The sequence below is a fragment of the Cricetulus griseus genome, chromosome 3, assembly GCF_003668045.3.
Source record: "Cricetulus griseus strain 17A/GY chromosome 3, alternate assembly CriGri-PICRH-1.0, whole genome shotgun sequence".
Taxonomy (NCBI): Eukaryota; Metazoa; Chordata; class Mammalia; order Rodentia; family Cricetidae; genus Cricetulus; species Cricetulus griseus.
In genome coordinates, this window is record NC_048596.1 from 175,432,154 (window position 1) to 175,446,016 (window position 13,863).

Genomic DNA, 13,863 nt, shown 5'->3' on the forward strand with positions numbered 1-13,863 from the left:
CATCACCATGCTTACTATATTTACACTGAAAAAAAAACTGTCCTCTGAAATAGATTGTGAGACAGTTACAAGCTGAGACTAGCCTTTGTAATTTTTTTCTCCCTATGTTTAATTCAGTGGCTGCACATAGAGAATACTCAATGGAAATTCTTGGCTTAATATCTTTATTATGCTAGAACTGGTGAAAAATGGAAGCCCTTCTGATAAAACTATACCCTATCAAAAGTGAGGTTCAAGATACATAGTTATAGTGGTGGCTCATGCCTGTAATTCTAGGACTTGGGAAGTGAGCACAAGAAGAGTAGAAGTTCAAGGCCTGCATCTAAAGCTTATTTTCTTAGCAATGAGCCTGGGCTATGTCAGACAAGGAAACAAAAGGGAAAATGAAAAAAAGAAAGGAAGAGAAGGTAGGAAGGAATGAGTTTATAAAGGAAGGAGGAAAAGACAGAAATATTGATGGATGGAGGAAAGAATTCAAAGAAATATAACATTCTCAAAATTGACTATGAAATCAGAGGCCTGCATGTGATTTGTATCTTCTCCCAATTCTACCACTAGACCTTTGATAGGAAATTGTAGGGAATAGCTAGACTTCCCTTCTCTTTAAATGATGACTTACTCTGCTGTATCCAGGGTATCTAAGAGTTAAAATGAGATAAATATTACAACAGATTCCTTCTGCACTGGAGAAAAATCATCTAACCATAGCCTTAATTTAATGCATTTCACAAGTGTCTTCCTGTTTCCAAATTTCTGTTTACTCCTGTAGCTGTGACCTATATATGTATAAATGTACTTCTTACTTTTAAAGGCATGATTTTTCTCTTTAAATTTATTTTGAAAACCACAAAGAAAAATTCAAAATTTAATTTGATTAATGACTAACCTAATGACAAGTTATGGAATTTCTCTTAATAGTGGTGAAAATGTATGAACCAAAGAAAAAATACGCAGGTAGGTCAACTGTCTGATTGGTAAAGGAAAGACAGGAACTACAGGATAGAGAAGACAAATAATTTCAGTAGAAAGTGCTTTTATTAGCAAGTGCTCTTAATAACAACACTGAAATCAATAAAATATAATAATGTTATGTGTGCTGTAATAAAAACACCATATTTAATATGGCCCATCAAAGCAAATTTAATCTTATACTATGTTAATGTATTTAGTGACAAATATCTTCAGTTATAAAATGTATTGTTATTATGAGAATCTTTTTTGGGGGGACAAAGTTTAGACAGGGTTTCTCTGTATTGCTTTGGATCCTCTCCTAGAACTAGCTCTTTTAGACGAGGCTGGTTTTGAACTCATAGAGATATACCTGGTTCTGCCTCCTGAGTGCTGAAATTAAAGGATGTGCCACCCTTTCTATATCATCCTTTTTTAAGAGAAATCGGTGTCTATGTGTGTGTATAATGTTTCTTTCTTTTTTATTTTTTCTTGTTGTTGTTGTTATTGTTGGGTGTATTTGTTTTTATTTTTCAAGACAGGGTTTCTCTATGTAGCCCTGGCTCTTCTGGAACTCACTCTGTAGCCCAGGTTGGCCTTGAACTCAGAGATCCTCCTAGCTCTGCCTCCTGAATGCTGGGATTAAAGGTGTGCACCCCACTACCAAGCTTGTTTCTTTCTACACTTTTATATTTGCCAAATCATAACTGGTAATATTAGCGGTGTATGACTTGGGTCAAATAAATATCTTTATGAGAGCTAAAATACTGAGATATCAGCAATGGACTACTCTCCTCAATGTAATGATAGAGACATAATAATGTGATGAATGGTCACTGTACAATGAATAATACCACATGAGTGGTGTTGGGTCCAACCTCACTTTATAGATGGACAAATTAAAACCTAGAAAGTGACTTGTCACTTAACATACAGCCAATAAGTTACTGAATCTATACTTAAATATGACATTGTACTCCCCTGCTTTAATCACCATTCTTTTCTTTACTCTAGTATGGGAAATTGCATTAGACCATCTGCTGAAATGGTGATAGTCAACCCAAGTTTTATAATTCATTTTAATCAGTATCAATGATTGCAGAGCTAACCATGTCCCTCACAGTGTGCAGTCAAATATTATTGGTATAGTCAGTGAAATATTTAGGCAGAACATTTCATAAACCAGATCCTAATAACTGTTTCCCTGAAGCAAAACATGTTAAATAGAATTTAAAATTTAAGCCACAAACCTGTTTCAGGCTCAATGGAAAAATACGGCTGTCCTTCCAAGATACTGTAAACCAACTTTGCACTGTTTCCATAAACTGGGTCATCAGCATCCGTGGCTGTTACATTAGTGACAGATGTACCTAATTAAAAAAAAGTAAAGTGGTAAGAATTCACACATTATTTTTGCCAAGTGCTAAATTTTGTCAAGTATATCATATATTAAACCTATAGGAGATAAATATAGATAGATAGATAAATAGATAGACAGAGAGATGGATTGATTGATAGAGATACATCAATATGCATCCTTTAAAGGATAAAGGTAAGCAGCTTAGTCAGAACTTCAACAACTGGCAAGTCTTTTGTAAGAAACAGTACTTTGAGGTTGGAATAACAGATTACAACAGCACTTTTAGTCTCTATTATTTAAGATGTCTTGTAGTTTTCATTTTAAGGGTATCTGTTAGATTTGTGTGGGTTTAAAGAATATGCAAAGGAGTCATATCAAAGAAATATGAAACAAAAGTTTAATAATAAAATACAGCATGTAGTACTCAAGTTTTGCCAAAGTACAACTGAATGTACTTTGAAACACTGACTACTTTTAAAAGAAGCACATAAATATCAAAGGAATATTTTATTCCATCACATTTAATTTCTCAAAAAATAAAATGAGATAGGAACCACCAATTAATCAGTAAGCTCAGGTAATTAGACCCATGGATAACAGTATGGAACCCTCTTTGCACATTAATCTTCTGTGTTTTATAACAACTGCACACATAGAGCTTGTCTGAATGGCAGTATATAAGCTAATAAAAAAAATACATGTACTAAAGAAGCTTAAAGTGGGAAGAAAGAAAGGAAACAGATAAATTGACTCAGCTACTCAGGTGAATAAAAATAATTCTGCAAGCATTTGCCCTCTTTTGGTCTAGGAAAAAACAGAATAGCCCTGGACATGTTTCAAAGACAGATTACACTGAAACTAAATATTAAAGAAATTTCAAGTTTCTCACAGACAAATGAATATAAAATATCTTAAGAAATTTCTCAATCATAAATAAAGACAAAGATGATCATGTGGTCTTATGACTTCAGAAACAGTGGAGAACACAGGGGTCTGGTGTGATTAGAATTATAGTAGATGAGGACAGGCCAATGTTGTTTTCCTAAATATAAAGTCATACATATAGTTGTTATTTAATGTATGTTTATCAATTAAGTGGCTAAATGAAATAATATGTTACCTCATGATTTATTAAATGCCCTCCCTTGTTAAAGAGATTGATGACTATACGTCATCATATAGCCTTCATCAAGTAGCTGGTGGAAGTAGAAGCGGACACACGCAACTAAACACTGAACTGAACTAGAATCCAGTTACAGAGAAGGAGGAGTGATGAGCAAAGGGGTCCAGACCAGGCTGGTGAAACGCACAAAAACAGCTGACCTGAACAAGGGAGAACCCTTGGTCCCCAGACTGACAGCTGGGAAACCAGCATGGGTCAGATCTAGACCCTGTGAACGTGGGTGTCAGTAAGGAGACCTCAGAAATCTATGGGGCCACTTGTAGCAGATCAGTACTTATCTCTAGCATAGGAATGGACTTTGGGAGACCATCCCATATAGAGGAATACTCCCTGAACCAAGACACACGGGCATGGGCCTTGGCCCTATCCCAAAGAATATGACAGACTCTGAAGACCCCCTATGAAAAGCCTCACCCTCCTTGGGGAGCATAAAGGGTATGGGGTTGGTAGAGTGTTAGTTGGTGGGGCAAGGGGAGGAGGACAGGGAGAGGGAACTGGGATTGACATGTAAAACAATCTTGTTTCTAATTCAAATAATAAATAAACTAAAAGAACTGGTAAAAAAGAAAAATAATAGTGTCACAGATCATTCATGGTAATCATGTTAATAAAAGATTACTTTCAGAACTTTTATTGGAGGTTGTCCTTTGTCAACCTTTGGAGGTAAATAAAGGAAATAAGACAAAGCCGAAGTATATATCCTACCATGAAACCACAACAAAGGCTATAGTAAATTATATGATGCTGTGAAGCAAGATATTGAGAACAGAAGCACTCATTGACAAATGGGGCCAGACATTCATATTGTAAGATTGAAGAAGTAGGAGATGAGATGGCCCATGAGAATGGAACTTTGGCATTGAGTCAGGCAGTGAGTTTAGCCAAGGGCAACTACAAAGCAGTGTCACAGATTATCAGCCTTCAGCTGTCAGTTGCTAATGTGTCCAGCATAGAGGGAAAGAGGATTTTAATCCTGAACAAGATAAAGGGTTCATCTGAGGAGTATATCTTGGTGGTGATTGAAACAGGATTGAGTTCTTGCAAGATCCTGTCAATCAAAGTGTGTTTGATATGCTTTCAATTGCAGTCACTGCTCAGGAAAATAATGTAATATTTGTTGTGTAGTTGATAGCTGTATAAAATTGAAATTTATACTCAGAATGCTGTCTTATAAGTTTTAAAGAATATAGAGCAATAGCATGCTTTGAATTTCACTTATATAACATATTCCACCATAAATTTGGAGCAATGCATTTTGGTGTGTGTGTGTGCGTGTGTGTGTGTGTGTGTGTGTGTGTGTGTGTGTGTGTGTGTGTGTGTGTGTGTGTATGTGTGTGTGTGTGTAAAGATTCACTATCCCAAGTGAAATATAAATGTTGCAGATGAAGATGAACACATAGAAGACCAATAGTGTCAATTATTTGAAAATTACATGAACTTGAGAACAGTTGAAGGGAAAGACTTCCAAGAGACAGAAAGATAGGGAGCTAGAAGTCCCAAAACAATTTTAGAAGAGATGACAGGAAATGTTTGCTAGCAAATGTAGAGCTAGAGATTCAAGCTAGGATCAAATTTAAGGGGAATTTGAGTGACAGAATATATATGCTCCATATAGGAAACAAGGAGGATCTTTTAAGCACAGATCATTCCTGATGTGGCCATTTCTGTTCTCAGTGCTGCCCAATTTCCTTGCAGGAAAAGAACTGATTAAGGGAACAGATCAGTTATGAAATTACATCAGTAATCCAATTAAGACCACTGGTGTATGATTATGTAAAATGGACACTCCTTATCAATTTCCTTACTTTTATCTGTGCACTAAGATCATAATCTGATGATTAACTGAGTGTGGGATAGTGACAGTTTGAAAGTGTTCCATTCTAAATTGAGGGATTAAGTGTAAATGATAATATCAAGAGAACAAATATTTTTATGGTGGTCAGACCATCAGGATCCTTCCTGGTGAGTCGGACTTGGTTCTGGTATAAAATGGCTAACTGAAGAACTTTGTCATGTTGGCTCTTTTATCTTCATCCAAGAGAGGACATAGTATTTTTACTGCCGGAAAGACAATATGAAGTTTCCAACCACAGAAAAACTCATTTCCAAGTATAAGAGAATTCATTTATATTTTTTGTAAAATTCTGTATTTTGTGAGAGTGCATAAAAATTTTAAGGAAGATACACATTAACTGTTATATAGTATGCAAAACTAATTCTAAAAAGGAGAAAAATGGATACAGTAAAGAAATGCCCCAAGATCCATTTAAAGGATTGACAGAAATCAAAATGAAGACAAGTGGGAAGGTCTGAAGAAAGACACAGGAGAATTTTGCTTTGCTTTGTTGTTCAGTGTGTCTACTTTGATTTTTTAGCAAGAGACATAGTTTTCCCATTATGAAGTAACAAACTGACATGAAATAGTATTCAAGTTTAATGCTCACTATGATACTGTAATAGTAAGTCCAGTCACTAATTTAGCATGGGGAAAGAGAGTGAATAATCAAATATTTTTCTAATATCTTCAAAATTATCTTATATCTCTTGTATTGACTCGTAAATTATCAGGTATATTGGTAGATAAATAAATATCTAAGTATTTTCTGAAGAATTATATCTTTGCATAGATCTATGGTATAGGATGAATCAGAGTACTGTGGAAGGTTTTGGACACAGTATGTTATAATACGTTCTGAAACATATTCCCATATCTTCAGGCAAGTCTTTTCACCTGACTCAGTCTCAGAATACAAACAGATTAGATAGATAGATAGATAGATAGATAGATAGATAGATAGATAGATAGATAGACAGATAAATGACAATAAGTAGGTAGGTAGATAGATAGACAGACATATAGGGGGCTAAGCAAAGTAATGCTTGTAGACAACTCAGAAATTATAACATGGTAAATCTAGAGGTATTATCTATGTCTCTAGTCTATCAGATTCAAAATATGGTTCGCAAAGTACCATCCAGAATGATATGATACAGACAGTGGTAGAATGTTTCTTTAAGTCTTCTCAGGCAATTGGATGTGAAGCCATGAATCAACATGTATGTTAGGACCAAACTTTTCACAACTGAACGTCACTCCATTTGTGTTGGCACCTTAATTTCTGTTATGAGTATTTTGAGAAGGAAAACTCATGTTCAGATTCGTTTTGTAAAACTTAGCTTATTTAAAACTATTCATCTGGGGAAATGAGACATGAAGACCATTTCTCATGGGAAGGAAAGTGAGAATATATCCTTGGCAGTTTGCTATTTACAAACTAGTCTCCATGACTTCTGCTTGCTTGCATGACTATTGTCATGTGATCTCATGTCATTGTGAGAGGCTTCCCATCATAGGGCTGGTGCATGAGATAGAGTCTTAACAGATCCACAGTTCAGCTTTTTCATTGGCCAAAACTTTGTGTTAAACACAAAACAAGTGTTAAACACAACTCTTGCTGAAAGAATACATTTTTTAAAAAGTTACACTGTCTTGAACCAAAGCACAAATTTCATTTTCTGTGTCTTTTTTTCAAATTCTATGCATTTAGCTAAATAATTGAACTTTTCTAACCTTTGGCATCCTTGTCTTTATTCACAAAGTTGGTATTCATTGTTAAAATGTAGACATGTTCAGATAATGCAGTGAAATAACTCATGTAAACACTTGGCAAAATGTACTGAAAATATTTCTAGAAGCTTATTGTCCTCCTAATTTAAGTGTATTCTTATGTGTACAGAGTTAAAACTGAATACAAATAGTTTTACAATTTTTCAATGGTAGTAAATGTTTAATTTGTGAGTCTTTTTTTTCTTAACTTTACCAATAATACATTTGCAAGTATCTTGGGAAATATAACAAATTGTGAATGCAACAATATGGAGGTCAAAGAGGGGGAATATGATCTAGTATCCCATTTCAGAGCAGGTTACACATAAAGAACAAGATTGTATATCTCAAAGTGGAACACTGGGTTTTAAATTTATCCACTATAATGTTATAACAAAGTAGTAAAATTAATAATTCTGAGCTGCTCATAACTCAATAGATAAATGAATCTATGTCAACCAAAATAAAACAACATATATATAGCAATATGAGCAAAAGAAGAAAATGATTTCATTATTAAAATTTTCAAAAAAAAAAACCGCATACATTGACATACAACCTCACATTCATCAGCACATGACCTCTGTCCAATCTATTTCACATAAGTTTCTACTTCAGGATAAATTGCTCTTGGGTCAAAAAGAGAAAAGTGTTTAATGTAGTGAGTACAAAGCCAGGCATCAGGCACTTGCCAATACAAGCTTTCTGCTGCTACTTGAATAGAATGCAGATTCTGCGATCATGCAAATCCCATGTGACTGTGAAGATGAACTAGTGGGCCAACAGTGCTAAGACTAGCTTTTGCCCACAGACTCATCCAAAATATGTCTGCCTGATGTCTGGGTTCCAGAAAGCACATCCTTTGATGTTAGGCACTTGGAAAAGAAAAGGTATCACTCCTTTCTGTCATGGATGACATTTCTCTTTAGGGATTGAGGACTGCTGATACACCTGTGCAATGCAGTAGATGTGTGGGGAGGTTGTGTGGATGGCATTTGTCAGTGATTATCCTGAAGAAGGAAAATAGACGCTTCGGAGTTAATCTTTCAGCAGAAAAGATTCCAAGTCAAGCTGCAGTCTGGGCTTCTCCATGGAAATGCATGCAGAATGCAGAGCACGGAGGGAAATTGAAAAGTGTAAACCTTGCAGGATAATGTTTCTTCAAAGCAGCAAGTGTTTGGTTTGTGATAAATAGAACCCTGAGTAATACCCAGGAAATATAACAACCAGGATTCTCTGTTTGTGTTTTCATTTGGAACTGTTTTTGTCCCTTTGTCAAGGATACAAGAGACTCATTTAGCTAGTGACTATAAATTTGACACTGTGCCATTTCTCCAAGAAAGCCCCTATTATAATCCAACTGGATGCTGATCCTAATTATAATAATATAGCTGTTGTGTCTCCAGCTGTTGTCAACAAAAATGATCCCACATCACTGCAATCCAGCCTTTTAGCATCAAGTCAAGTATGAGCAGATCATTCCAAGGTGATTTCTGTTTTTAACAAACCCATTTTCTACATTTACATTCTTAGCTGAATGAAATGTGCTGATATGCTGCACGGATTTTAATTATGAGAGAGCCTGCAGTTTTCCCCACATCTTGCCCCACCTGAAACTTTCCTCCTATTAGCTGCAGAACTCACACATTTTCTTCCAATCATGACAGCAAACACTACAAGCAAAATTAGCCATCAAAGATGTTAGTCTGTCAGGTTAGAGGTTTGGGTTTGCTGACAAACTAAGATGAAAAGCCTTCAGGAAAATAAGATGTTGAGCTTTAGGTAGCATAGCTCTGCTAGCTTGGCTCTACTTTTTTATATGAGCAAGTCAGCACACCAATTCTGCACATTATTCAGAAAGAAAAATGCTGGTGCTGACACCCTGAACAGGAAAACAAAGGTTTGGTACAGCGTGAAAATGCACACACTGGAAAAGCTAAAACTATTATGATGAGAGGAACACAAACCCCATTTGCAAGGAGTCATTTGCAATACATTCTTAGAGAATAAGCATTGAAATAGCCAGTGGAAAAATAAAGAAGCAGAACCTTTGCAACAGCTGAAATCCAAGGAGGCGAGCACTGCTGCCCTGCTTCTTTCTTCTTCAAACTTTTCATTTTAATTCTAGCTCCCTGTTGCAAGTTCAATAGGAACAAACCACAGACAGAGTGCTTAGGCATTATCATCTGAAAATGCCTCACTTAAACATTCATACACATCACAAAGCACACAATCTTAATGGTTCATAGCAATGACGGAATTCATCTCATTAGTATAATAAAAGTAAACCCTTGGTTCAACTCTTCTCATCCTCCTTATTAATTTCTCCAAGTGCTGTGCAACACAATAGGTACATGGGCATGGGTGTCAGCCTGACAACTTTACTTGTTTGTTGTGGGGCAGCAGAGTCATAATTTCACATGGCTTGCATAAATTGTTGGCATTTAAATTAACACTTAGTAGAAATGGACTTATGATGCCCTGGATTTTTTTCAATATGTCATATCCACACCATTGCCTGGTAATTTTGTGGAACAATGCATTAAGGCACTCATATACTTGACTGGCAACATTTATGAGGCCCATTTGTTTGTTTGCTTCTATATTCCCACTTATATATTAACACAACCCTTGCATAATTAAGGTAAAAACTTAGCAATGCAAACAGCCAATTCATTTCACAACCCATTTCTGTAAGTGGAACCATAGTCTTCAACATTTATTTCTCCAGACAGAAATCAAGAAAATGTTCCCAGTGGGAAACATGCCCTAAATCCTACCAGTATTCTTCACTTGTGCTACTTAATTATAGAAGACACGTGCCAAATATCCAAATCTCCAAGGCTGCCTTAGGGGGTCTTTACAGGTTGAAGAGGATTAAGCATGGACCTGGCATAAAATAGTGTTTTATCTAGTTTAACTCTGTATATGCAGATCTCTTTCAGAGCTATGTTCTGAAAATAATAAATAGAGAAGCAAACGACATGACCATTTAACTTCAGGCTTCAGAAGTTTATTTCCCAAGAATCTTGGACGACTATTGAAAAAGCAATGTTAAACTGATAACTGCATATTGTAGTCTTTTTGTTGTTGTTGTTGATGATCCAATCTTGCTGTCAGTCAAAAGCAGCTGACTCTTTGCTTAACATACACACACACACACACACACACACACACACACACACACACACACACACACACACACACACACACAGACACACACCAGAATCCCAGGGTTAGCCCCATTATTGTTTTTCTGTAATTACTTTCTGAGTGTTCTCCTCGTGTACCACATCTTAACCTACAGCAGAAAGATTATGCCAAATATCTCATGCTCTCAACTAACTTTAGTATTGGAACAGGGGCAGATTAACTGGGGTAACAAGACAGATAGTTCCAAATGCATTCTGCCATTTTATTTTTTCTGGGTCTGGGATTTGAGACATCAACTATGTAAGTATATCCAATTTCCATATTTCTTTCTGGAACACATAGAGATAGATATATGTAGTAGTGTAACAATAAAATAGTCAAGGCACTTAACATCATGCTTTTAAAATTAGCCAGAAACTTTCATATGTGATTAAAATGCTTTAGAAAATGGAGTTGAGTACATAGACACATCTTACTCACCCATGCATCATTCAGGAATGTATCTGTAATGTGCACTGGGTGAGAGAACTGGAAAGCATCATGTGGAAATGTGTTACTGTAAAATCTCTATGCACTATGCACAGTGTCACTATGCACAGTGGAAAGTGCATTTTCAAAAACTTGCAAACAAATGCTTGCTAACCTGGTGGGCTAGACACTGCATTTGCAAGCAGATAATAATAGCAACTGGAGTCCTAGTTGTGGAAACTAGTAAGCTGCATGGTTTACAGTAACATGTGCATAAATAAACTCTTTTTTAATTCAGATGACTTCCCCAACACTGCAGAAAAGAAAAAGTGTATTTTTTCCATATGCAACCTATTTCCAGCAATAAAGCTTTCACCTAATCAGTTTCCTATGAAATGAAATCCCATAAATACTAGAGAACTAAACCAGGATCATATATGCTTTAGAATATCAGGTATGTTCATCCTGACCTTGCAAAATGATGCTACCCGTAGCATTAGATGTATCATTTAGATGTAACAGATGATGATTTGATCATTTAAATCTGGTTTACTATATGAATTCATTCATTTTCCCATTCATAATGTAGAGTTTTTCATTGCATATATAGGATATGAGGAATTGAGCAGGAGGTTATGGTACAAGAATGTGTAGGTGAGTTGGAATTGCTGTTACACTTATGTTTGAAGATTATAATTACAATGCATGCAGCTGATATCTCTTCATTGTAGAAACCTGCAAATTTTTATTTCATGTATTTCTTAGAATACAGCACAATATAATATAAGAAGCATAATGATATACATGCTACAGGCACATCAGAAGTTTCTGCTGACATTACCTTATTAAAAGACTGAACCACTCTCAGCATAGCAATGATTTTGTGAGCATGAGCACATGAGTTCAGAACCCCAGCTTCTATGCAAAATGGTGGACACAATGTAACACACCTATACTTCAAGTGTTGGAAAGGCAGAGTCAAGAGGATCTCTTTGCTGATCTTCTAATATACACAAAGAGCTAGAAGTCTAATGAGAGATTGTATCACAAAAATTACAGTAGAAAACAGTAAGGGAAGACACCCAACTTGACTTCTGTTTTCTATAAATATGCATACATTTCTTTACACAAACACACATGAAAACAACACACACACACACACACACACACACACACACACACAAAACACACACACACGTGCTCCTACACAGACACCAGTTTGACCTATTGCTATGTCCATGAGTTAATACTAAGAATTTCTTTTTAATATCATTGATTCAGTTTTCTAACATCAAATATAAGAATAAGACATGAGAGATGGCATACCAGGTAAAGGCTCTTGCTATCAAGCCTGATGATATGAATTTCATCAATGGACCTGATATTATGAATGAAGAAAATGAAGTCTCATGAGTTGTCCAGTTTCATCCACTTTGCATAATGGCACATACAGCACCACATACATCAAGAAGACAAACACCAAATACACATAATTAAGTAATTAGTATAAAAAATTATTAAGGGTAAGGAAACCACCCTTTTTGGCTTTCAATATGCATCTCCATAAAAGGAAGATAAATGTTATTCCCAAGGGAAAGGATATCTGTTTTTCCACAGCAATATGTTCTCTACGACATGACACTTTCTTTGTGTTTGATAAACTGTGAGCTAAGACTACTGTGCATGAAAATAAAAGATATCCACCCTTGTGGCTGCTTATTTTTCTTCTTTTAGAATAAGCCTGCTTCTCTAGTGAAAAGCCAGGACTTGTAGAAATGATGACAGTGCACTGTCTTGCTGATGTGAAAGATAAATTCCTGTCAAATTTCAGACCTGGGTAAGTGAAAAGCCACTGAGCCAGTGGACCAACTTGGATAAAAAGTCACAAATAAAGAAATATTAATGTGATTCCATTAGGGTAATTTTGATCTTGGGAATATTTTCTTTAAAAAATAATGTTTCCAAACACAGAGATTATGTTATTCTATTCACTTCGCTGTCCACAATGTAGCCATCTGTAAATAAATGGTCTTATCTCCCATTCAGGACCTTCACCATCTTTTTATTGATATCCTGCCTTGTGTCAAGCCTTGATTTCAGTAGCTTAGAAATTATCATTAGGAGGAAACTTCTGCTTTCTTGAAAGACCAAAGAGTGAGAGTGTGAAAATTTTTAGCAATAGCTATAAAATGGCATGATAGAGCATTGTGTGTGAACCAAATATGAAGAATCTAGGAGGCTGGATAAAGAAATAGATGACAGGTTTTGATATGAGGAGGTTTTGATCATAATATTTGACAAGATTTACATTGAAGGAGAAGGATAATCCTGTGTCCAGCTTAATAGAAGTTGCCAATTGAGATGGATTCTCCTGAGATAAATTAATAATTTTGGAATTTGTTTGGTAGAAAATTTAGAAAATGTATTTAAAAACCATTGAAAAGGAAAAAAATAAATCATGACACTTTCTTTACATAAACACTTGGTCAGAAATTTCTATTCCTGTCGTTCTTAACAAACTACTACAACATTTGGAAGATGTACTTGATTCCTAACCCCACCTCTGAGCTCCCACAATGCTTTATTCAACTGATTTGGGGTACCTTTTATTTTGTGTATAAATTTTAATGGAAAAGTCTTTCATGCTTTAGACTTCAAACTTCTTAAGATTGCAGCCTTGATATGAGGGCTTTTTGCCTTGTTTAATTGCACCCTGTTTTGTCTTGTTTGGCTGTTGTCTCTTGAACGCCTGCTCTTTGGAACTGGAAGGGACAGAAGATGAGGGAAAGCTGTGAGGAGTGGAGGGAGGGGAAAATGTTGTTGGCATATATTATATGAGAAAAGAATCTAGTTTCAATAAAAAATTTTAAAAGAATATTTAACTGAAAAAAAGAATAGTATTCTTTTTTATTTTTTCAAATTCAAATTCACCCTATTATTCTCACGTCCAGAATTACACATTCCTAACAACCATACCCTCATCATTTGCTCTACACCTTAACCATATTCTATACTGTCCTCATTATACTTAAGGACAATGCCTAGTATAAGAGGACTTTTGTTATCTTTGAAACAACTTGTAACAGCAATACCAATACATATAGAGACATATAAGATCTGCACTCAGACCAGACATAAACATCT

At 35.6% G+C, this 13,863-nt stretch overlaps 1 protein-coding gene across 4 annotated transcripts in view; it reads right to left on the bottom strand.

The window, feature by feature from the left end:
* Window positions 1-13,863, bottom strand: part of Cdh8 (cadherin 8) — a 352,592-nt gene that overhangs the window by 179,135 nt on the left and 159,594 nt on the right. For all 4 annotated transcript variants that reach the window (XM_035442610.1, XM_035442608.1, XM_035442609.1 and 1 more), the window contains exon 3: window positions 2,199-2,318. In XM_035442610.1, the coding sequence (XP_035298501.1) occupies window positions 2,199-2,318 (120 nt within the window). The remainder of the gene's footprint in view (window positions 1-2,198; window positions 2,319-13,863) is intronic.